This window comes from Dermacentor variabilis, chromosome 11 (genome assembly GCF_050947875.1).
Source record: "Dermacentor variabilis isolate Ectoservices chromosome 11, ASM5094787v1, whole genome shotgun sequence".
NCBI classification, from domain to species: domain Eukaryota; kingdom Metazoa; phylum Arthropoda; class Arachnida; order Ixodida; family Ixodidae; genus Dermacentor; species Dermacentor variabilis.
The window spans coordinates 56417789-56443776 of NC_134578.1; the positions used below are offsets into that span (position 1 = coordinate 56417789).

At 48.6% G+C, this 25988-nt stretch overlaps 1 protein-coding gene across 3 annotated transcripts in view; it reads left to right on the forward strand.

Annotated features, from left to right (window-relative positions):
* The window catches only part of LOC142564574 (steroid hormone receptor ERR1-like), a 140704-nt gene that overhangs the window by 74220 nt on the left and 40496 nt on the right, over nucleotides 1–25988 (forward strand). For 2 of the 3 annotated variants that reach the window (XM_075675628.1, XM_075675626.1), the window contains exon 2: nucleotides 25318–25548. In XM_075675628.1, the coding sequence (XP_075531743.1) occupies nucleotides 25326–25548 (223 nt within the window). In that variant the 5' untranslated portion in view covers nucleotides 25318–25325. Of the gene's footprint in view, nucleotides 1–23023; nucleotides 23190–25317; nucleotides 25549–25988 lie in introns of those variants that run through there. The other variant, XM_075675627.1, reaches the window with a different exon arrangement.

Consider the following 25988-nt stretch of genomic DNA (forward strand, 5'->3'; position numbering starts at 1 on the left):
GTGCATGCGGGCCAATGACAGCTGTCGCTGGCTACGCGGCCGATATTGAGCCCGGGAACGGGAATACTGAAATTGCAGCCGAATATTCGGCGGCTGTCGCTGAAGATGGGTGACATTTTAAATGATTGCGAATAGCATTCCTTGCCTACTTCAGCTGTTTATCTCTATCTATCTCGTCTGTCTGTCTGTCTGTCTGTCTGTCTGTCTGTCTGTCTGTCTGTCTGTCTGTCTGTCTGTCTGTCCTGTCTGTCTCGTCGTGTCATCGTCGTCACGCCATTGTGGTTATACAGGTTTCGTGATGCAGTCATCGTCATGCCATTGCGATTATATAGTTCGTCGTTATGCCATTGTCCTCATACCGCTGTCTTGCCGTCGCCGTCACGCATTTGTTGTCACACCGTCGTCGAGATGCCGTCGCGGTCCGTTGTCATCGTAACTTCGACGTGAGACTCTCGTCTTGCCGTCGTCGTAGCGTTATCGTCGTACCATCGTCGTCACGCTGTACCATCGTCACCACTTCAGTATCGTCATCCCTCGTCGTCGTCATGCCACCGCCGTCATACAACTTTTGTGGATCTGTCGACGTCATTCCCAATTTGTAATTCTTTCGTAATCGTGCTGTGGTCATTCAGTCGCGATTATGCCGCCGTTGCCATTTTATCTTCGTCATTTCGCGTCGTGCGTCCTTTGTCATACCGTCGTCGTGCCATGGTCGCCATGAAGTTGGCTTATCATCGCCCTTATGTCGTTCTCGTCACGTTGTGGTTATTCCATCGCTATAGTTTAGGAATCTACGTCTCATTGTCTTCATGCCCTCGTCATCATACACCTCTGTCGTTCGATCGATATCATTCCTTCTTCGTCATTCCATCGTCACTGCGTCGGCGTCATACAGTCGTCATGCCGTTCCATGCTGATGGGCGACCTTTGCAAGCGTGTGCCATGGCAAAGTGGGACGATATCGGAGCATGTCATATAGCCGAAGTAGCTAAACTCTTAACAGTTACTATTACGCTTGATAAATAAACGTGGCTTCAAGAATACAGTGTGTCCCTACATTGCTCGAATGCTATTCGCATTACCCTCGATAGCCATCGCGAGATGAATTCTGTCATAATTTCCTTTTTATATTTTAAGTCGACACTAAGAAGCATCAGTAAATCAGTTTAAGCTGATAATGTATTCTTTCCATAGGGTTGTACGAATAGCATGTTTTCAAACCGAAGCGAATAGGAATTGAATAGCACCAGAACCGAATCCACTATATTTTTTAATAGCTTGCGAATAATGTGTAGCCTTCTCTTCATTAATATCAAACCATATTCGTTTAGAAATCTTTCTGTCAATAGAATGCGCATGATAAAACGTGTTTTATTAAAAGCACGAAATTAAGGGAGCATATCAGGAACAAATAACCGAGTAGTTCTCAAAACTTGGGGCTCTTCGGAACGTACGCGGTCGCGCGTTATCGTACAATGATTCGAAAGGCAGCCTTGTTGGCCTACGTATATTGCTTGCGCTCAAATCAGAAATGCATGCTGTCTGCGGCGACGGCAGAGAGAAAAAAGAAATCGCTTTTTTCTCCGTAGTTCTAATGGTATACGGCGGGTGATGCCAATATTGTGTCAACTATGTTGCACTGAAACCTGTTCATCTCTAATCCGACGAGAGGACGCATATTTTGCACCTGTGACTACTTCCGAGCAACATCCACTACCAAATGCCACGCATATATCAACTACGTTTTGTTGAGACTGATCCTGTTTAGCGTGGAGAAGTCTGAACGATCGACGCATCGTGCCCTATGTTACGGTATGTCCTCTGTGTATGTGACGACTCACCCATGACTTCGCCACACTCGGCCCCCCTAGAGCCAAAAAGAGCTCATTGCACTCCCCATGTCCGCGTACCTGTTCTCGCGAAATCTCGCGTGAGTGCTGTTATCGCCCAAAGTGCTCGCCCCGAGATTACTGCTCCAAAGTCTCCTCTAATGATTATGGGTGGCTTTTCTGGTGCTTCAGAAGTGAAGTTTACAAAATACGGCGCAGCTTATTTTTAAAATTTTTCTTCAACGTTCCTCTAATGTGACACCGTCATGCATAGGCGTCGGCCTTGGCAGCCAGGTGTTTATGTACTTCGATCCGCACAGTGAAGCACAGAGCCCGGCCGTGTTGGACCGGTGGTAGGGTTACGCCATTCAGAAAGCATAAGCGCGGGTTGGGCGAGGGGGGTTTCAGCCCCCTCCCCCCTTGAGCCAGGGAGAGGTGAGGGGAAAGGGTGTTTTTCGCGGTGTACAATGGCACGGGCGACGCCGCCTCGCCCGTCCACGGCTCAATTATTGGGGAGGTGGTTTGGTTTCGGGTTTAACCCTGTCGCGCATACGCCTCCCATGGTCTCGCTCAGGGCGCAAAACGCCAGTGTGCACTCCTTTCGTGTCGCCGGTCGGCGGTGTGTGTGTGCGTGCGCGTCTTGTGTTGTCGCCGTGTCGTCTGCTACCTGTGGCGTTTGCGGTGGCCATCAACATGGCGTCGTCGTCTGCTACGGTGACGGCGAGGAATGCGTCGGCGATCACGTATCGTCTGCGCCGGACGGGAGTCGTCTGCTCGCGATTTGTGAGACGTTTTTGGTTGTTCCATGTTTTTTTGTACCTCTGTGTATTTTGTTGGCGCGCGTTCTTTAATTACTTGCTTATCTTTAATATAATACAGGTCGCCGGACGGTAGTGATTATCGCCTGTCTGGCCTCTATAGATGCACGAAGTTGAAGAGCTTACTCAGCTGCCACGAAAGCATTTGGTGGCGGCTTGAGGTTTCAAAAACATTTTTACATTATTTTATTGCTTTATATCCACTTCCATTGTTAGGGACGTCAAGTACGCCGGAAGAGGGTCGTCGGCTGGTCTGCTGCACATCGTCTCCGCATCTGCTCTTTTTTTTTTCTCAACTGAAGTTAACGACCTAAATTTAAGTCTGCGTGTGCTGTGGAGCACGCGTTTAATTCTGAGAGACGCCTTTTAAAATTTGTATTCTGTCAAGTGGGGCTTCGTCTAGCGTTATTTTCATCCACACACTGCCTCCAGTGTGCTAATAGAATTGTTCGACCAGAAAAAGAAAGAAAGAAATTGAAAAGTGGTGTATCAGTTCTGCGGAAGCCCTCTAGGTGGAGGAAGGTTCGCGAAAGGGAGATATTGCACAGTGCTACAAAGAAAACCCGTACAGGTATCTCAGAACGAACGCTCCGCACGAGAGAAATGGTCGGGTGGATGACAATGCCTGCCTTTAATGAAATTGAGAGTTATGTAGACTGGAGGAGGCATCACCATGATCGAGGATCTAAAACCCCAGACAGGCGCGTCTGCTACCGCGTGCTGATGTTTCACGTGTGTACGCAGTGACGGCTCGGCTTGGAACCAGACGATTCGTGACTCCGCACATCACCGAATGTCGTCCGGCAATTGCTTTTGTCCGGAGGGAGCAGACGGCGACGTGCCTTTGCAAGGTCACGTGTCTCGCTGCTCGAGCGGATACAGCGACATACGAGTGTGTGTTAGCCAGGTCGCGTGGCCACACGGAAAATCACCTGGCGCATGCGGTGAATTTCCATTCAGCTAAGGGAAACATAAACAGTGCAGACGATTGTTTTACTACCGTACGGTTCGTACGCAAAAGCTACATGGCTGAAGTTTAAGGCATCATTAGAGAGTTTTAGGTTAGGGGACGCAAGTGGCTTGCGTACAGTACTAGGGGCGACGGCACTGCGCATGCGCGGGCCCTGACGTAGGTGTTCGCGCATGCGCAGTAGCGTGGAGCAGCGTAAGCAGCGTACGCAAGCGGCTTGCGTACGCAAGCCGCTTGCGTCCCCTAATCGAAAACTCTCTTTTATCATAATCATAGTTCTTGCCTACTGCAGGACGAAGGGCCGCACCCAGCGATCTAAATTTTCCCGTTTTTCGCCAGGTAACTCCATCTTTTGCCTGTGATATTCCTAATTTCATAACACCACCGAGTTATCCGCCGTCCTCGACTGCGCTTTCCCTTTCCCGGCACTGTCCGGTATACTCTTAACAGACCACCGGTTATCTACCCTGCGCATCGCATGCCTTGCGCAGCTCCATTTGTTCCTCTCAATATCAGTTGGAATATCGACTGTCCTAGTTCGCTGCGTGATCCACACCGCTGTCGTCCGACCTCTTAGCTCTACACCTAACATTTTCTCGTTCCATCTCTTGTTGCGCGGCTCCTAACTCACGCTTCCGTGCGAACCTCCAACACTCTGCCCCATATTTTATCGGTAGAATGCCGTGGTTGCGCACTTTTCAAAGGTAGCAACGAGTACACCGGTCATGACTTCGTAGAACCTGCCGCATGCGCTCCCAACCTCTTCTGTAAATTTGTTTCTCGTGATTCGGATCCCTCGTGACCATAAATTGGCCCAGACGAACGTGCACCGGTACAAATTCTGGAGACTGACACCAGTCAGGAATTGTCCTTTGTCTTGCCAAGCTAAATTCTCCTCTCATTACGTGCTCCGCACCTTCGTACCGGTAGAATGCGTCACATATGTGCGTAACGTGTGGAAAACATATGCGCGCAAATACCATTTCTCTGAATCATGGATTCAGTTACAAGCTCCAGCCACAAAGCTTCACCGCTCCAACCGTGTGTGCCTCCACGCCCAACAGAATGCGCTGTACAAAAGATGACCGGTCGCGAGAAATCGAAGCAAAAAAACAATATTTTAAATTTGTACTACAGAATGTTTCCTTGGACGGCAGCTACAGACCTTCTTTGGTTTCAGAAATGATTCTATTTGTTGTTGTTGTTACTGTTCACGCTGAAAGAGCATTTCCTTGATTTTTTTTTACTTATCCTGTCGCTAAAAGGGTAAAGTGAAAAATTTGTCGCGACATACTGTGAGCGAAATGAATTTCGTTCGGTTTCCTTAGACTATATATCCTCAATTAACATTTGTGGGCAGCTTCACCAGCCCTGTGACCGCAGACAGACAGATGTCGTATGCACGAGCCAATTAGTCATATCCTTTTTTTTTTTTAAATAAGGAAAGAATACAGCTGCTTAACGTACCGGTTAGTCGTGCCAATCAAACGTGGTTATACTTGACGCAAGGGTGCAAAACACTTGTACCATCTTTTAAACCACGCACGCTGGTTCGTGCGCCCTCCAAACGGACAACGTACGACACATAGGTGAAACTAAAGCGCCTCCGGCCTGTTTGGCCTGTTTCCCTAAATCAGACTGTAATTCGGTATCCAGGCACGCAGGTACTTTTGATGGGGCATTTCGATTTCTCCTGACATCACACCAACGCACGCCCGTCCCTTGCCTAACCCGTCAATAAAATTTGAAAATTTAAAACTAAAATCTTCCTATGGTGTTGCCCAAATACCAAATTCTTTCGTAACACGGTTGAATACTGTTCCATCATTCTTGAATGTATTTTTTTCGCAATCGTATCATTCTGGAGCCCTACCCACAGACTGGAAGACAAGCAAAGTAATTCCGACCCACGGGTCCGGGGAAACTCAAAATCCCAACAATTACAGGCCAGTGCCCCCAACATCCGCAACCTACAAAATAACGGAGCACATTCTCCTCTCACGTCTAATTTTCTGGAGGCCAACAATTTGTTTTCACTCCCACACAACACGGACTCCGCAAACACTTCTCATGTGATACTCAGCTCCTGTCATTTGCACTGACGACTTGCATGCATATTTAGACATTGGTTTTGTAACTCACTGCATATTTCTAGACTTTGCCGAAGCATTTGACACGGTAAGCCATTCGCAGCTGTTCCATAAGTTTACTGTGCCTAATACTGAACCCGCCATAATTACCTGGATACGCGCTTTCCTTACCTGCCATGTTCAGTTCGTCTTTGCTAACGATGTCTGCTCCCCTTCGGCACCGCTTGGTTCATGTGTGCCTGAATGATCAGTGCTGGGCCCTCTGTTGTTTCTTATATACATAAATGGCTTACCTACTTAAGTTTCCTCTGATATGAAGCCCGATGATTGTGTGCTGTAACATAAAAATTGCTAATGATTCCGACATTAAAGCCCTTCAAACTGACCTTGATAGCATCACTGCTGATGTCGAATTCGGGAGATGGAATTAAATAGAAACAAGTGCAAGTCAATGGCAGTTTCTCGTAATGACTTGACCTGCTCTACTGACTATCTTAACAATGTCCCATTGCGAACTGTAACGTCTTATCGTTACCTTGGTCGTTCACATTACTAATAACCTTTGGAAATTACACAGAGAGCATACAACATCAAAAGCTTTTCGTACAATCGTATACTTTCACCGCAACGTCTCTTTAGCGCCCTCGTCGTTGAATCCGCTTATTTGTTTTGCAGCATCTATCTGGGACTCAGGTCATACTAATTTAATGCGATTCCTTGAAGCCGTGAAAAGAAAAAAAAAAGCGCTTAGCTAGATTCAAAGTGACTACCACAGGACCGCCAGTGTAACCGAAATGAAGCGCATTTTGCTCCTCCCATCGTTAGCCTCTCGAAGAAAATTCTCTCGTCTTTCACTTTTTTTTATTGAAGTTGTCTTTCTACCGCAACAGCACCCTGCATGCGTTCACGCTGGATTCAGCTGGCGTCATTAATTTCTCCTCGCTCGAACCATCTCCTAGAAAGTCACCATACCTCATTGTAACTCAGTCGCGTATACTCGCATTCATTTTTTGTATAAAACACGCAAATAGAATAACTTCTCGCCATCGTTAGCGGCCAGAACAGATCCCGTCCTTTTCGGGGACTACAGTATAGAAAACGTAATTTAGTGAGTGTGCCCTAACGAGTCAGTGTTGAGCATTTGTATTGTGGTGCGGTTTACGTTTAGATTTTTATATTATCATCTGGCTGTAGATTTCCTTTATTCTTCGTGTTTATTTTTAAGTGTCTTTGTTTTGTCTTGCATTGTAATGCCATAAGTGTTGCTACCATTTTCTTTCTTTTGCTTATGCCCCTCCCCTTTTCAATGTACCATGTGCCTTGAGGGTATCATAAATAAATAAATAAATAGGTCGGCAGTAAACGTCGGGGACACCTGGGCTCCAGGTGAAACGACGCGTACGAGAGATGCAGGAAAACTTCTCACTACGGCACGTTCCTTCGGCGCAGGCCATTTGCAAGCGAAGATTCGGTAGCGCGATTCGGTAGATTCGGTAGCAGATTCGGTAGCGCGCTGGACTCGAGCAGCGGGCGCCGCTTTTCCCATGCCGTTGGTTCCACACAAGCCGTGGAACTGTTCCGGATGCAGGACGCGATGTATGCAGAGGTATCGCCTCACCTCGGAACACTGGGCCACCCCCAAACGGTCGATCCCGATACCCGCGACGCCTCACCCTGCGGCAGGTCTGCACGCGAGGCTGGCGTCCAGCGTCGCGCGTGACCCGTTTACCCGAAACCCGACCTACCCCTTGGCCGAAGAGTCGTCCCGTTTGTGTGTACGGTAAAGAGGTTTCGTTCATCGTATGGGCGGCCGCAGTCGGGGGTAGGAACGGAAGAGTGCGGGAGGCGTCTCGTTCCAGGGAGAACGGGGGTCTCCCGAGCACCGCGCAGAAACGCTGTAGCTTAGCTCCTTGCTTGCCGGAGACTGTACGTTCGCCCCGAACAAAACGATTGGCTTCTTAAAAGTAAAGCGCTCGAAGTGTTTGTTACGGAATAGAGTTGGTTCTCCGATGTGTCGCGCGGTGCCGGGTGTGTACCTTCTCGCTTCTGAGAATGTTTCGTGTGGCGTGGTTATCTGTACTTGGAACGATTTGTTGCAACGACATCGCGGCGTTTGACTTTTCTTTTTGGTACTTTCCGAAAGCTGCAGTCGTGAAGGGAGTAAACGGAGTTACCTGCGCAACAATTTATTTTTCTACTGCATCATTATACAGAGAAAGCCACCAACGGAATATGTTAAACATATAGACGCAGTCAGAGTCAGAAAACAGACGCAAACAGTAAAGTTTCCATACTTTTTATTTTTCACACAAAAGCTTTTTTGTATTGTTGTTCTTGAACTGAAAAACTTTGGACACCGCCGTGACGTCACGGAAATCGCACAGTACCGGGCTTATTTCGTAAGCGTGTTTCTCGCTCGTTTTTTGAGAACTCCCGCTTTCTTGAGCCTCGGTTTTTACGATCAAGTATACGCAACGGGCACAAAAAGCGATTCGAGCGTAAAGATCCTGCGCTATCTGCGTTTGCTGTTGGGAGCGCAACTTGCGGTATGACCCGTGCGAAAGGAAAATACTGTATAGAGGAGAGTAAATCGCGCCTGTGCAATCTGTGTATGCACGCAAAACGCGCCTCCTTGAATCCTCCCGATACCCGTAGACAGCTCGCTCGAGGACATATTAGGTTTATAAGTCGGTTCTTATTACCGTGGAATATGTTACGAATGTGAAGGGACAACGACAACAAATTTCGTGTTTAGATATACCCCGTGGTTAGGTACTGAAACCAGCATCTCCATGCACAGAGTGGTCCGCGTTTGGGGTGGGAGCCTGGTATTCTAACCAGGATGACTTTGGCCTGTCTTCCGCTTAACGGGGAAAATGCAGCCTATACGACGTCTCACCCCGATCTTGCGTTGATCTTTAGGCATGGTGTACTGATCTGCATATAGACGATTTTTTTTTCAGTTCTGTTCTGTAGCGGCAAGAAAAAAAATTCGGCACCCTCTTCTTACCGAATGCGACGCCATTTCACTTCAGTCTACAACATATTGCTACACACGACCGCATTACTAAAAGCACTATACCATGCATGTTTGGCGATGCGCCATGTTCCATCAGTAATTGCGAAGGTGTCGCCATCTGTAACCGCCGCGTAAAATTAAAGGCATTTCTCACCTGCCCCCTCTTCTGCAACGCTTTCACCATTTCGGTTAAAAGCGGTGACCTTCGCCGTAGCGGTTACAGATGGCGCCACCGTTACGTTGCAGAGAAATCGGCACTTTTTTGAGCGGCACCTCCGCAGACTACGCGCGCTTCGTATTTACTGTGGATGAAACCGGATACGAGGGAGTCAAGCAATCCACGCAATCGTAATAGAAGAACTATAGCTGAAAAGGCTCTAGCGGCCGTTGATGGCGGCCCACATTGTGACCCTCCTGAGATAGTGGGCCTTCCCGTCTGATTCTTTGCAGGACTTTCGATTGAAATTTCATATATTTTGCATTTAGCAAGGGAGAAGTGATAAGGGCAAAGCTGCGGGGTGGGGGGAAGGGGCTTAGCCTCGCTGTGCGATATGGAGAAAGGGGATCTCAATGATATGGAGAGAAGTTTGAAGTTAACGGTAATCGCACGGAAACACGCGCTATGAAGAGTTTCAGTTCCTCTCAAAACAGTCATATATAGGCTGTAGTGTTAATTGAAGCCGATGGAAAATCAACAGAAATTGCATAGATTGCCAAGGCGATGTTTTTTGTCAGGGTTGTGCCTCCCAGCCGTGGACAGCATGGCTTCTTTTATTATCCGGTACGGCGGCGCCCGTCTGAAGCGAGACGTCCTGTCACCGTGACATGCTCGGGTGCGTTTGGTGCTCGTAACGAGAGGATCGACCGCCACGACGACGACGACCACGACGATTCGCCCGGGGCAACGTGGCCTTCCGCGGCAGTTTGCTTGGAAGGAAATCCCTCGGTGTTGTCGGTGATGGATGTTTTTCCTTTGTGCGGCTGTTCCCCCGCTCGCACGCAACGTGGCCGCTGGCCCGCCACCTCGGAAGAAGGGAAGGCCGCCGATGCGTGCTCTCGGCGGCGGCCGTTTCCACTTCTGGCGTATGCGTCGGTGAACGACAACTATACGCGACACGCAGCCTAGACTCGTAGTGCTTTTTTTTTTTTTTTTTCAAGGGAGCATATACTGAAGGAAAGTTCGAGGTGAAAAGCCAGATTGTGTGTACGCTCCCGATGCGCTGTTGTGCTCTGGGGCAGTGTCGAATGCCGCCATATTGTCAATTTCGCCGTCGTTGCCCGTTCCGATTGGCTCGGTACATAGAGAGGGCGGAACATCGACAACATCGCGGGAATATGGGATGTCGCGGCCCATTGAACAGCGAGTGCTGTATCGACGCAAGTCTGAGCAAATCCCCTGGCCATTTAACGCTCACGAGCACGAGCGAATGATCCTTAATGATGTGAAGCATATCCGAGGCGATGTAAAGTTCTAGCTTGTCGCTGTACGTATTGTCTTTGATAGAATACCAGGGTAGGTATTCCCCCCAAAAAATCTCTTAACGCTATGTAGTTGTTCGCAAGAGCAAAAATCCAGCGAATCGGCACGCTGGGACACATCAGCGAAGGGTGTTGGCCAATGGCAAAACGCATCTTATGAGCAAAGAGCCTGAGAGCTTCATGCACTCGGCCCCAGTTTAACAACGGCAACGTTGGTGGTAGCGAATCTAGAGACATCTTGTGACGATTTGCACAACCATAATGCTCCGAGGATGTTTTCGCTTTAAGTGGTTGCTGTCTCATGAAAAAAAAAATGAAAAAAAAAGCTGCATGCTGACGATTACGTCTCAGACAGCTCTTATAGCTCCAGCGGATAAGTAAAATATGGTTGGTCACTGCAATAATAGCCCGTGGGGCGTCATTTCAGGTTAAACTCCGCCATTAGTTGGCGCTCACGTTTACGGCGACCTGGAAGATCTGGAAGTAAGAGGCGATTGGAAGATTGGTGGAAGAAAAGTAGGGAAACGACAAAAAAAAATGGAGACGTATACAAAAGCAAAGTTCGCAATAGGGGATCAGAAAATTTGGTTGTGGGAGTTCATAGGTTTCTTTACTTCCTTTTTAACCTAGGTAGGACATCAGGCACTATAATAACAAGAGCTTGGTGGCGCAACCCACCGCTTCGTTTCAAAAGGGACGCTCATAACATCCATCCATCCACCTGCGACTGTGGTGTTCAGGTATGCGGTAAACTGCAATACGATATATATACGGATAGGCTAAAATCTCTCTAATAGACGTTATGTACTGCAGCTTACGGAATTACACGGAGCCTCGGACATGAGCTGCCGCGCTCATTTGCAACGTATTATGCTGCTTTGCTTAACCACGAAGCGTCAGAAGCGTTTCTCTTGTGTTATGCTGTTCTCGTAGAAAAAAAAAAAAAAAAAGAGCCGCTGTGCATTCGGGATGAAACAGCTGCGGAAGACGATACTCATTTTCGCTCAGTCGCATGCGCGCTCGTAAGCCCGACGCTGAACCATTCGGGCTGACTGTGCAGCTGCTTTGGCTATGATGTTATCAGTCTATGCTGTCTATGTCAGTCTATGCTTTGTCTATGCTGTTAGCAGCTGAACTGCACGAATGTGTATAATACGTGTAAACCTTTCGGGCGACTGCGGCGTTGACGATTGAGTTGGCGGATATTTATTTGCCAATCGCTGAGGAGAAGTTCGTGTTAAGCTGTCTGCGACTATACATTTTCAGTAATTGATCCACTGAAAGGAGATTCACTGAGGGGCGGGGGGGGGGCTGAAGTCTGCTGACGCAGAAACGCACGTCAGCGCGTAGTAGTGTATGTGCATAATCCTGTGTATTATGCACTAATTATTGTATTACTGTGTACGATTATACTTAATGAGAACCTGGAGATGATAGCCTCGCTGATCTTTGGACATGCCACTTTAAGTGCTGGACGATAATTGCGTATAAAGACTGAGAAAAAAAAATATTGTCAGAACCCGTTCCGCGGTGAATGTCGACGTTAGTGCGATTAGCATTGGGGCGCGGCGTCGACACACCGCACTGGAAACGCCAGCGCGCGTCACGCATGAGGCGCGTACTGCAACCGGGCTCCGCGTTCGCGCTCCCCACCGCGGACATGCTGCGCCAGCTAGCGTCGTCGCAGCGAAGACCCCGCATGGAGCGTGTGTGAATACATGTATTTTGAGACAAAATTGGCTGAATACGTATGACGCGGGCTCAACTCCGCCAAGCACCGGAGACATTTAAATTGCTTCTTTTTTTGTCATTGAAGAGGGGCACGCACCCAGGGACCCAATTTTGCGTTATAGAGGTCCGTTGCACAGCTGCACATGTCCAATATATATATATATATATATATATATATATATATATATATATATATATATATATATATAGTGACCCAACTTGCTTTGAAGGGGTTCATTGAAGAGTGGCACATACCCAGTGCGACATATCCTGTGACCCAAGCTGGCGGGAAAGCGGATAGATAGATAGATAGATAGATAGATGGATGGATGGATGGATGGATGGATGGATTGAATGATTGATTGATTGATTGATTGATTGCCCTGGTGCGTTAAGTACCCTAAGAATTCTAATCGCATTGAATAAACAACAACAACGCCTGGTGTAGTGTCACGTAGATTTGGCCCTGACGCCGCCTTCAGAATGCGTCTATTCAGTGCGCCCAAGAAAAGACCACTCTGGAGCAGTCTCAGAGCGTGTGGATAAATTGCGCTTCACGCAGGCTGCATACGGACACGCCTTTTGCCTTATCCGAGCGGGAGCGAGGCTGGACGTGCCACCGAATCGCAATAAACATGGCGAAAGCTGGCGCGCTGGGCCCTTTTCGGAACACCGGGCGAGCGACTCCATCGTGTAGCGCTCTGTGCCGAGGAGTCCTTTCGCGCCACGGTAGGAATGCGAGCCACGCTTTTTCGTCAGCCGGGGGGAGGGGGTGCTGAGCCGCTGGTTTACGAGAGGCGCTCGATATCACTTCGATACTCTGTGTGCGCGGATGGAGGGGGGGGGGAAGCCCGAGAACGCGAATACGTGTCCAGTGCGTTCGATCGCTCCTTGTTTTGTTTGTACGGTCTTTCTCGTGCGTACCTGTTTTCTCTTTTTTCTTTTCGCTGGTGGTTCGTCGCTTCGTTCGTTTCTTCCTTTCTCGCACCCGTGGACGCAGGCGAGCGCTTCACGACTTCCGGATGTGGCCGCAGGTATCAGTGGGCGCGGCCGTATGGCGTTAGAGCAGCTCGGAGTAACGCACACACACACGCACACACGCACACACACGCACACACGCACACACACACGTACATACGTACATACGCACACACACAGAGAGAGACAGACAGACAGAGAGGGAGTGAGAGAAATGTATTAACGAACGATTCAACGAACAGAAGTAGGCAAACGTACTTAGCAGTTGATGGACACTTCATTATTAGTAGGATCGCACATCGCAGGACAGCACATGTCCCCTGTTCACATGGCCTGTTAGAAGTGGTGCTAAGCCAATGCAGCGGATGGGCGTAGGAAAGACGTGAGGTAGAGAGGAGCGAACTGCGGGCAAAGTTTGGTTGCACCACGGCAAAGGCACGATGGACCGATCGTTGGAACTCGCTACGGGAGTTTGACGAAGATTCGGAGAGGGAATTAGACGTTTAATCCTGATAATAGAACAGAAAAGCTTAGGGCACAATCAGACGAATGGGGAATAACATATAGAACTAAATATTTATTGAAGAAGGAAATGTACGTTGCCCTTCTTTTTCTGCTAACAAAATAGGGCACATACGCATACTTGAGAGAGAGAGAGAGAGAGAGAGAGAGAGAGAGAAAGAAGGAGGAGATGAGACACATGGTTACCCCTGCTTGTATGCCTGTGTAGCCTAAGCTCATTGGGTCTTGCTGGTTAGTTAGCTTTAAGACAGAGAGAAAGAAAAAGAAAAATGTTTCTTATCGCTCTTTGACTTAGTGTCTAAAGTGTCGTGCGGACCCGTTTGGTGCGTGTATGCTTTAGCGTGTCCGGTACCCGGATAAACGCAAGCGGATTGGGCGTTTTACTGGATGAGCGGACGCGAAAATGTGAACCTGGGGACGCAGAGCTCAACCAGACAAATACAAATAATATTGGAGCAACCAAGCGTATTTTACTTTGCTGCTGGCGTAAATTTTCGGCAGCAACACGACTACACCACTGCCGGAAATTCACACCAGCGGCGACGCAATATACACTTCATTACTGCAATATTTGTGTGGTTGAGCTGTGCGCCACCAGGTGGCTGCACCGTTTACGTTTGCGCGTCCGCTCATCCGGTAAAACGCCCAGTCCGCTTGCGTTTACCCAATACCGAACGAGCAAAAGCTGTTAACAGCGCGGGTTGCGGCGGCATACCAATACCGGGGGGGGGGGAGGGGGTTGCAGCCAGCGTTGCGGGCTTTGGCACTTCGCAAAGAACAGCCCCTGTGCCTTCCTCATGCCGGCCTCTGCGCAGCTTCCGGGTTCGGGCCGCGGGCTGCTCACCCTCGCCAGCCTTTCCCTCGCTTTCCCTGCTTTTCGTTGTTCCCTGTCACGCTCTGCCCCCATAAGTTTGTCGCCCGCTTTTGACAGCTTTTCGACGCGCTGCGTGTTCCGCATGCGGTGTTGTGTGTGTGTTTTTTTCCCCACCTCTTTCTCGGATTTTAGTCGCTGCCCCTCTCCTCCACGTTTTCCTCTTTCTTTCGTGGGAGTGTCGGCACCGCCACGTGTCATCGCCGTTTTACTTTTTGTTTCCTTTTCTGTTTGTTTTATTATATCAATTTTTCTAAATATTTGTGCCGACTGCGGAACCGCAGTGCTGGAGGCTCGAGTTTGCTGGCGACGATTCGGCAGGACTATAGAGAGACGAGACTGCTAGCAAACAAGAAAGAAAGGAACTAAGAAGAAAAAAATAAACGAAGAAAATGCCGCGTGAAAGGATAGCGACAAAAGTCGGAGCCGCATGCCAGGTCAGGAAAGAAAGAGAGAGAGAAAGAAAGAAAGAAAGGTAATAGGACAGTGGTGCGAGGGCTTCGAGAGCCAAAACTGTGGCTTCGAAAAAGGCTGAGGGGAAAAATGGCGAGCGTAAGCTGCCAAGCGCTCCACATACAAGATACAACACGTACGAAGGGAGTTATACTTCAGGAAAGTGGGTTGATAGAGAGAGAGGAAAGGTAGCAAATTGGTACAGTCCTTACATATTTTGCAATGCTCCGAAGCTTAACCCGAAAAAGTCGTGAGCGGGGTAACCGTTCGCGTTCTATCTAGCTGTCTGCACGATTTGGAGGTGACGTATCACTTCGACCTAACCGTGCGCGGTGAGCGTACTCTCAGAAGCTATGCTTGCATGAACCCGATAAAGTCGGGTCGAATCGGCTTGTCGAGTCGACTCGGCTGGTTGTGGTCGAGTCGAGTCGGCTTGTCGGGCCGAAGTCCAGTGGTCGGGTTCATGTACACGCTAGCTGGTAGGGCCGAGCGAACGTCTAGGCGACTTCGTAGCCGACTGCGTATTCGGGGTGTTAAACCCCGCAATTTGAATTACCCCGGTATTCTCGATCGTCCCATAACTCAACACTTCACCTCGACTGAAGTGATGATGAACCCGCCGTGGTTGCTCAGTGGCTATGGTGTTGGGCTGCTGAGCACGAGGTCGCAGGATCGTATCCCGGCCACGGCGGCCGCATTTCGATGGGGGCGAAATGCGAAAACACCCGTGTGCTTAGATTTAGGTGCACGTTAAAGAACCCCAGGTGGTCAAAATTTCCGGAGTCCTCCACTACGGCGTGCCTCATAATCAGAAAGTGGTTTTGGCACGTAAAACCCCAAATATTATATTATATATATTGCAGTGATGATGATTGACATCTCTTTTGAAACAAGGCAGCGACAAATAGTCGCCTAGCCTGCTTGATTTAATCAGCTTTTACTACATCTACTGCCATCCAGCGTTTTGCCTATCTGATCTCGATCTTGACTTTCAGTATTTGAAAGCTCTATCACTATATTGTACCGTTATCTTTGCTTGCAATGACTCCGGTTCTGTTGATCGGTTCCCTGCTCTTCTTTTCCCCTTCTCTAAGCGTCTCTTGCTTATCTCGACTGCTGACCAGTTAATTCTTCCATCTTTTAGTCCCAGCGCTTCTGTACCGGGGACGTACTCCCTATGAGTGTTGCTTGGTGGACATGTTGGCATTCCGTTACAATGATGGCGAGTCGGTTTCGGGGCTTTTGTTGCAGCATACACGTGCCTCATCTAATTGTGAATATTTGTTCCGGTATGTTTTTGTCCTTAGACAACCAGCTCTAGCCAAAAATAGCAAGGCACTTCCCCTCGTGTTATCGTACAGATTTTCTCCTATAATCCTCATTTTTGTAGATCTCCATGGTCTTCTTTATTTCCATTCTTTGCATCCAATTCCCTTTGTTTCTCTCACGTTCTCTCTAATGACTCCTGGTTGTCTTAGTTTCAGTCAACCTGTACTTGGTTGCCAACTTTTCTGACCTCTTGCTGCATTCCGCGTCCACCCTTTTGAGATGCAGATATTTGTGTACTCTAGCCGGCCATTTCTTTTTCATCCATGTTCCTGAGTCATTCCTCGAAACTAATTTTGCTGTACGCTTCTCTGACTCCAAAAGATGCCCAACCCGTGTTACCCTGCATGCAGTGCCTCATTTGCGGTTTTGCCGTGGGTTCCCAGCGTCAGTCGGCCCACCGACTTTTAGTAAAGATCCATCGCCAACAAGGGTTCTGATTTTAAGCACAGATAGGCACTTGCGAACGTAAGCGCTGGCACAATTACTGCTCGCCAAGTTCCTTGCAGCACATCATACTTATTGGAACTCCCAACGTGCTCTGTTTCATTATTCCACTTCCAATTCATCCTCAGATTATCTTGGTGGGTCTCTGAGTAATTCTTTCTTTTCTATATACACGTATAGGTATTTATATTGCTTCGCTATCCATGGGCATGACTTGCTCTTGAATTGATACCACTTCACTACCCGCCTTTTCACTAAAGGTCACGATTCTCTCTGTGCTAAACTTAAGGCCTACATTTGTCGTTGCATGGTCGCTTATATTCGCAAGTCTCCGCAAACGTCATGCATTGTCCGCTAGTAGCACTATGTCGTCCACATACGTCAGCCTAGTGGGACCTTCTGCTGCAACCCTTGCCCATTACGGATGTAAGATAGATGCATGAAGACCCAATTCACTGCTTTCCAGTTGTCTTTGTTGTGCCCTTAACATAAAAGGTGAACGACAGTTTAGACAGGGGAATTCCCTGCTTCAGTCCTCGGTGGAGTTCCTCTAGTTCTTCGCATTTCCGACCTTCCTGTACGACTTGTACTCGGTTTCTCTTGCTCTCAACGGCTCCACGAAATCGTAGCCTGTGGTTACGCCCTCGTGCTTGAGAATATCTCATAAATGTCAAGGTGGTTGGTAGCACCGCCTTTCAACAGTAGTGGCCCCTGCGATTCATGGACTCGCCACCGCATTTTTTTAAGAAGCATAGCGCCTTATTCAGTAGAGGGGCCGCACTGGGCTCAGCTCGGTGTAGTGGAAGGTAGTCTCTGTACGCAAGATGTGATTGCGTCCACGATCGCTGCGACCGTATCGCACGCGAGCGCAGTAAGAAGATACCCGTACGACGCTCTTCATTTTTTTTAATTATTATTAACAAAGACATATCTATAGCTTACTTTATTCCGACATGAAGTCGGCAAATCTTGCTGCGTCATGACGTCACTGTGATGTCGATGACGCAAGGTCCTGCATTTCGAGGTGCCTTTAGTGTCAGATTAAAGTAACAACCGTTCTCAACCTTTATATGATTGCCAAGTTCCATTCTCTTGGATAAACTTTTTACAATTGTTGGACAGAGGTTGAACAGCTTCGAAAATGTGTCATTAGTTTGAAACGTGTACTACTAAAGACACCCAATTATCGAGTTTACATTCATATCTCTATTTCCTACAATTTTGCAGTCAGAGGTTGAAAGAGAAAATGAAGGCCGAATTTTCTTTTGGATTTTACTCCAAAACATCGCTTGAGCGTTAGTGGGACGTCACGGTCCGGGCAGGCGCCGTCGAAGCTCATGACGTCACGCGAAGGGGTGCGCGAGCTTCGATGTGGCGGCGCCACCTATCTTTTCGTTCTTGCGTCTTTTCTGGCGTGCATATCGAGTATCTTCACTCGGCAAGGGTAACGTTTTACAGCGAAGCTGTGTATGGCTAGGGTTCCATGTATTTTTGTTCGTGAACAAAAAACTATCATCATCAATGGCTCATACCCCCGTAAGCATTCGTGCTCCCGTAAGCAAGCAAAATATGCAATGGCTCATGGCCCTGTACGGCAGAGGCTTCAAACACTCAGCAAAGTCAAGCGAATAGTGCTTAAATTATTTCTAATCGTGCATACAACATACAGAACAGCATGTCGAAAACGGTCATCATCCGTGGCTCATAACTCCGTGAGCAGTGGCTCATACCCCCGTAAGCTAAGCAAGCAAAAAATGCAATGACTCATAGTCCCGTAAGGTTCATGGCTACTCACTTTGCGTGAATTAGCTGCGATGACACTACCCCTGTTGTCGTTGTCGGTGATTTCAGTGTGGATGTGTCGGTACCAGAAAGCGAGCGGTTTACGTGTTCCGTGTTGCAGACATATCCCTTCCGATGCCACACCGATCCGGCCCAACCGACCACTCAGCGGTGCATCGATTTCACATTACCAAAGAATGTGACTGCAGTTTCGAGTGAAATAATGATCACCGATCAACACAATAAATGAGTGTGCCTACCTTTCGTCATGATCACCCGTTCAGACAGTAAATGAGTTCGTACCTTTGTTCAAAATTATGTGTCACCTCCGTGTCATGTGGTGATAAACAGCTTCGCTGGTCAACCACCTTAACAGAGTGGAATGGCTCGTGGTTTTCTAGACTTGGCGCGCACCTTCTACTGTGTCTGCAGCTTGCGCATCCTCTCTTGCTTTTTGGTGTTCCAGAAAAGTAATATTTACTAACTCAGCTCAACGCTTTCTCTTTATTGTGTCTTCAAACTACGGTCCATACGCACGTAATCGGGCGTATTTATGGGGACGCGCATTCCAGTGGACGATTGCCAGAGGACGGCTGTCATCGCGCGTAATGTCGCGTGCTGCATTTTCTGCCCAGACGAATTCTTGACGGGTGAGCCGACAAACGCTAACCGCGTGACGCATGCGTTGGCGGAGGAGGCGTCGCGATTTTGACGCTGTCTTGTGACGTCACACTCTACGTCGCCGGCAGGCACTGGCACGGCTGGTAAACACAGAAGCGCTGGCGCCCACGGGGTGTTTTCGGTTCTGGCACGTCGCGGTATAGTTTTACATTAGACGCCGTCTTTGCATTCGGAGTTTTTTTAACGGAAGCAGTCGGAAGAGTTGGGGTCGAGGCGTCTGCCTTAGAGTTTCCTTCATAAAATTGCCAGAGGGCGCTGTGATCGCTCCGCTACCACGGTAGTGGTGGTTGTCCATGGATTTGTATAATTTTCGTGTTTGTGGCTTATTTATAGAACATGTCATAAGGCCAGTATCACGGCGAGCGGAGTCTCGGTAAGCCAGAAAGCATATAGGGGGCGTCCAAAAGCGGGACGTCGTTTGTGACGTGTTTCCGGCTCCCGCTTCCGCCGCATGCAACCAGCAAGAGCATAGCCTTAAAGATCCACACTTTTAATCCAGATGGCGCACGAAAGCGAAACTGACCTATCTAGCGTTGGCGAATATTTCTCCATCTTCATCAGCCTCTCTTGTGTGCGGTCCAGGACGAAGGCCATTGTATATACTTTTCCCTTTAGGACTAAATCGCCGTTCATGACTCGGGAGCGGCCTGTCGCTTGCGCTCCGACAAATTTTTATTCGCATGGAGATTTCCTTCTCGAGATTCGGGTGCTCCCCCTTTCCGCTGTAGCTACTTAATTGACCTACACTCTAAGAACGGTTGCACCCTTTGGGGTGTATATTTGCCGCGGAACAATAATCTTCATCTGCCTTGCTTGCGTTTCCTTTCTTGAAAACGCTGCGCTCGTTACCGTTCTGTCGGGAATGCTCTGCCATGTAGATAACGCGCATGCCGTTCCTGACTTGGAAGTACCGGGCTCGCAGCGTTAAAGAAAGGAAATGCGGGCAAGCCAAATGGCGGTTATTGTTCCGTGGCAAATACACACCCCAAAGGGTGCAACTGTTTTCAGAGTGTAGTACATACAAGTGCACTGTTGCGCAACTTCTATAGGCTGACTACCAACAAAATCCAATCACGAAGGTCTCGTCGCCTTGAACTCAAAGCAACGTTTGGTCAAGTCGGTCAAGCTACGAATATTACTGTGTAATTGACTCATCACAAGATGCACAGTCATTCTACACTCTTAGGCAAAGTTACACCCTTTGGCTTGCCCCCTTCTGCCACACAACAATAATCGTCGTCTGCCTTGATGCGTTTCCTTTCTTTAACGCTGCGAGCCCGGTACTTTCCAGTAACGAACGGCACGCGCGTTATCAGCATAGAACAGTTTACACCCTTTGGAGTGCCACTTCTGATAACGCGCGTGCCGTTCGTTACTGGAAAGTTCCGGGCTCGCAGCATTAAAGAAAGGAAACGCATCAAGGCAGATAACGATTATTGTGTGGCAGAAGGGGGCAAGCCAAAGGGTGTAACTTTGCCTAAGAGTGTACCACCTCGACTTGCTTTCAGTGGAGCCTCATGGCACCCTGGCATAAAACTATGTTTGTTCCACACGTGTATCGACAGTCGATCATAATCCGTGACCGAAGGGGTTGAAAACGGCGATGTTGAAGAAAACCTGCCTCCCCCGTGGCGTCTCGCGGAAATGAGCGAATGCAGCTGCATTTCGAGTTTGACAGCGGTTTGTCATTGCGCCGGGGCTTTCCTGTACATATGCTTAGGGCATCGCCTGTGTGACGCGACGTCCGTGTGTGCGTGCTTCACGCTCACTGTAAAAAGTTGTGTGGTGGCCGCGCATAATGCCCAACGTAACAGTAAATAGGGAAAAAAAATAGTAAAAATAACGTAAAAATAGAACGCAGTAGGGGAATGGAGGTGAGGGAGACGCGGCGCTTGTTTTACGAGACGCCCCCCCCCCCCCCCCCCCGCGCGGGCCCGTGCGTCGTTGACGCCGCGGGCTCCTTGGCCCAGCTCCACGGTTTGCCGCCTCCGCTTTTGTCCCTCCGCTTAGCTGTTCATTTACCTTCTCTTTCTTTCTTTCTTTCTTTCTTTCTTGCAACCGCCTCGAGGCACTGCCGCGACGGTTCCAACGGAAGAGCCGCTCGTTCCCAAGTGCCTTGGCCTTTTATTTTTTGCGTTCGCGTGTTCTTGGCGGCATCGGAGGAAGTGTTTTAAGCTCGCGCTCTTTCTCGGCCGCGGCTCGCCGGTTCTCCAGAAGGCTTGGGCGGTGGCGGGAAAAAAAGAAAAAAAAAAGGCGATGGCACGCGCGAGGTGTTGCACCCGTAGAAGAAAAAAGCAAGCGCGCGATGTGGGGCATCGAGTCGCGAAGCATTGCGGAAAATATATTCAACACTTCTTTCCATTTTTTTTTTGTCGCTGCTTCGCTGTCGCAAGAGAAGAAAAGAAAAAAAAAAGAATCTTGGTACTAAACCTCTTGGAAGGCTTGGTCTAGACTTGACAGATCCAGTTACTTTTTTGTTTTACTGGCACCGACTCTGGGATTCAGCCGCAGGGATGCTTGCTCCGTCGTCCAGGAATTCCTTATTGAGCCCAACCGATTGTCGTATTAAATTTACATGTCTATTTAGAGTGCAGCTCTCAGGCGCCCGTTCCTGCGGCTAGCGTCGGTGTAACCGAGCGAGCGAGCACAGCGAATGATAAAAAGAGCGGACGCGGAGCGCAGTGGCGGATGAAAGAGGGCGATAGCGAAGAGAGCGCGAGGAGGAAAGCGGAAGAGGAGGATTTGGCGATAGCGCGAGAGGAAAATCGTTGTGTCGCGCAAGGCGGGCTCTGCGGCGACGATGGCTACGAGATGGCGCCAGCGTAGCGCGCGTCAGACGTATGGAAGCAAAGCGCTGCATGAACGGAGGTCTGTCTGCGGCGGCTGCTGTGAATCGCGATCACGCGTCACCCACGCGCTGCCTCTTTCGATCTCCCTATGATAGCGCGGCAGTCGCCTCACACTTCTCTCTGTTTGCAACGTGCCGCACGAGAGAGATTATCCGCGCCAGCCAGTATATCGCGAAATGAAAACGCGTATAGAGCAGCGCTCAAATTTCGCATAGAGAAGTCGTAATCGTCGGTGATTTTTTCTTTAGTTTTCATTAATGATTATTGATTTTACTATAGCTGACTGAATATCAGCTTGTTTCGAATACGCATCGCTGCGAATAGTGGAATGATCGTATATCGAGCCGAATATCGAGTAGTCAAACGCAGACGCATATACTTGCAGCAGGGATATCTATTGCGGTATAGTCAGGCACCACGCCCTCACTGACCAGTGCAAAAAAGACAGCTATCAGGGACAAATGATCAGTTTTAAGCACAAGCTCACCAATTCTAACTGAAAGAAAAGCGAGTCAAGAGCGGTTGACACCGAAGAAAGACATCTTCTTTGGCGCATTAGTGTACCATGCGCTTTGTTTACACTGCACAACTTTGATCGACAAGGCCGGTGTCTGTCGTCTGGAGTAACGAAACGGCGCCTAAATTCCTATTGGCTGCGACGTCACGTCACGTGCGCGCCTCGACGGAGCAGAGGGGACGCAAGAAGCGCCGACACCCCTCCTCCCTACGGAGGGACGCTCCCGCTACTCACAACGAGATTATTAAATTCTATATGTCTAGAAGCGTCTTGTATGTACTTTATTTAGCAGACTAAAGGAAGTAATTAGACAAACAGTCGATTGCTGGGAAATACTTGGTTAGTTTCGAGTACCCTTTAGAATACGAATCGAATAGTACACACTAACTATTCCCATCGTATTCGAAACTTCGATATTCGCCCGCCCCTAATGCTTACTGTTGTCATTCTTCTCATTTTAACACGATTTCGCCTGTCAACAATTAACGTTTACTCATAGTAGTCCTGAAAATTTATTTGCAATAATCCGCCCATTTCTTGGTCTATCCGCCATAGTGGTAATGACTCATACGACATAATTCGCTGGACACCAACATCATCATCATCGTCAACAACAAGAACAACAACAACATGGCCTGTGACGTTTGCCGGGCTCGCGCAAAAGGCAGATACCGAATTCTTCTTCTTCTTTTCCCTTCATTGCTGTCGAACGAGACAGCATCATTTCATCTGTGTGACAAACCACCACAACTGAACTGCCGCCTAATTTCCCAGTCATCAAACGGAACACATCGGGGTGTTGCGGAGCCAGGGAAGCCACGCTAATGGTGCGTCGATCATTTGTGTGTGCTGCGCCCAATGCGCTTGTCAGTCGGCGCGTTCCGTGATGTGTGATCCGACTGCGCTTTCGCCGCGACGCCGAGAGATCCCGGGCGTCTAGCCTAAATTTGACGGAACGACTTCGCCCCGAGGCCCGGTATTGCGCTATCGCGTACCGTTCTAGTGTCACCAGAGACTTTCAGCCTGTCCGCTATTCCGGCAAACGGGGGCGTAAACGCGAGCGGCCGGAGCGGTGCAGCCGCCTGGTGGCGTAGAGTCCAACCAGACAAACACAGAGATAAAACTGCAGTAACCCACTATATCCTGCTCCGCTGCTGGTGCAAATCTCTGGCAGCGGCGTATCTGTGAACACGGTTACGCCGTTGTCGAAAATTTACACCAGCAGCTAAGAAGACTATAGTAATTTGCTCTGTGTTTAGTTGGTTGAGCTTTGCACCACCAGCTGGCGCCACCAATCTGGCCGCTTGCGTTTACGCCCCCGCTCATCCGGCAAACCGCCCGCGCTTGCCGGAATACCGGACGCACTAAAATTCTCTATTGTCACGTCACTGGTCCGTACCGGATGCTGCCCGTACACACGTGCGGCGCGCATTGGCTAGCGTCCGCGCAGTTGACACCGGGCAGCCAGGGTTGCCGGCACGTCGGACAGGGGGCGCTGTCGTCGCTGGAACTTCAAGGCTTGCTTGGCAAGCCTTGAAAAAAATCCTTAAATGTAAAGCTTTCATTCTGAAGTCCTTAAAAAAGCACTGGAGAGGAAGCTTTAGCTCAGGCCCGTAACTCCGGTGCTGCCTATTCAAATACACTTAAAAAGCAGAAACGCTTTCCTGAGATAACCACTTGGCCGATTTTTTGAAGCTTGGTGCATCTGAGAGGGAAAGTTAAATTCTAGTGACTATTGAAAGCAAAATTTTGATTGAAGACTTGAACTCTTAAAAGGAATTTTCACAAATTGGTAAATTTGAAAAAAAAAAGCAATATTGTAGCTGTGCACCAAAAACAAATGTTGCAGTTCTGTAAATTGCATGCATTAGATCATCCGAAGTAGACAAATTTAATTTAGCATGCTATATCTTACTTAAATTTGTTACATTGTTTACAACGGTATTGCGAAAGTCCTTCTCGCATATTAGTGGTCTATTCGACAGCCCCTATATAATACAACAATTTTGTTCTCTTTAGATGTTCTATTAGATGCAATTTGCAGAATTGGGATATCCCTTTTCGTTGCTGAGTTACAGAGATGTAACTAGATAGTTTCGTTTAGTGAAAATGTGCGATTTTCAACAATTTTGTATTAGTATGTTGGTGATCTAAATAAAAGATTCGCTAGCAACAGTCACTAGACTTCAACTTTTCCTTTTAAATGCAACAACTCTCATCAAATTTAGTGTAGTGGTTGCCAAGACTATTTCTCCTTTTCCGTGTGTGTCAATTCAATTCAGTTCATTTTTATTTCGCCATACACATGGTCGAAGCTCTTGGGTAACAAGCTGTGTGGAACAGCTTGACTGGGCCCAAGAGATGGGAGCCTCCTAGCTAAAGCTTCCTCTTAACAGAGTGCATAGAAATTCTTGAATTTTACTTCTGGCTGAGCTTTGTGGGCTTTAGTAGGGTGCTTGACCAGAAGGTTTATGCAATCCAAGAGTCAAGCTAATATAATCCTATTATCATCTTTGCGGTAAGGAGCCTTCTTGTTTGTGGGGATGGTTTGTGTATGGGAAAGGGCTTCCTAGCACGACCTCGTTCTGTGTTCAAAAAAAAAAAAAGTGTTTGCTTGTTTAAGCTAATGTTTCGTTTTCAAGCCTGTCAGGTATCATGGTTCATTAGTCTTCGAAAATACTTTGCAAATGCCTTGCTAGCTCTTGAAAACTCCTGTTATATCTTTTCTACAAAAGCTGCTACGAACCTCGTATGCGCGTGCGACCTTATTGCAGGAACCAGAGTTCTGACAAAACTGCTTGTTAGCCTCAGTGGTGTTTGCTTGTGTGTGTGTGCATCCTAATTGGTGGCACAACGTGTCCTTCAACCGCACCTCTCTCTGCCATTTATGGTTTGTGGTGAACACCGTCGTTTCCTGAATGTGTGGCCCTCTGCCTCCTCTCTTCTCCCGTGCAGGGACCTAGATGGCGTCCTCTGGGCTGGTGAAGCAGGAGGAGGAGCCGTACGAGCTGACCATGTACTCGTCCTCGTCGTCCCTGTCGCCGGGTGACGCGGCGCCCCGCAAGCTGCAGTGCCATTCGCCCAGCCTGTCGCCGCCCCTCAGCCCCCACGAGTTCTCCTGCTCATCCACCACCAGCGTCACGCACCAGGCACCTCCCTCCCCACCTGTCACGGGTCACGGCTCGAGTGCGTCCGGCCTCTTCCTTACTTCCTTCTTTCTTTAATGGCAAGAACAGCTTGCTGGCAGGCCATAGTGACCCAACAGCTATGCTTAACGGTGTTGTCTACCATTGGGAAAGACCTCGAAAACTGAATTTTTGGGGAAGCCATCGATGATTAAGCATTCAGACCCCCCCCCGTTGCTTTGAGTTAGGGAAATGTGTACCCACAGGGGTGTGGAGCTAGCTAGTGGTACATCAGAATGAAGCGGAGTTGTGAACTGAACCTATGCAAACTAGGAAATAAGGTTGTCTTTTGCTGGTTTTGCGAGTGTGACCCAGCCTGGCTGGGTGGAGGGAATATCGCAAAACCTGTGATTCCGTCAAATGTGATGGTGAAATCTGCCGGGTTTACAGCTTACTGGTAGCAAGTAGTTGGTGAAAAATTATTGGCTGGGCTTATAGACC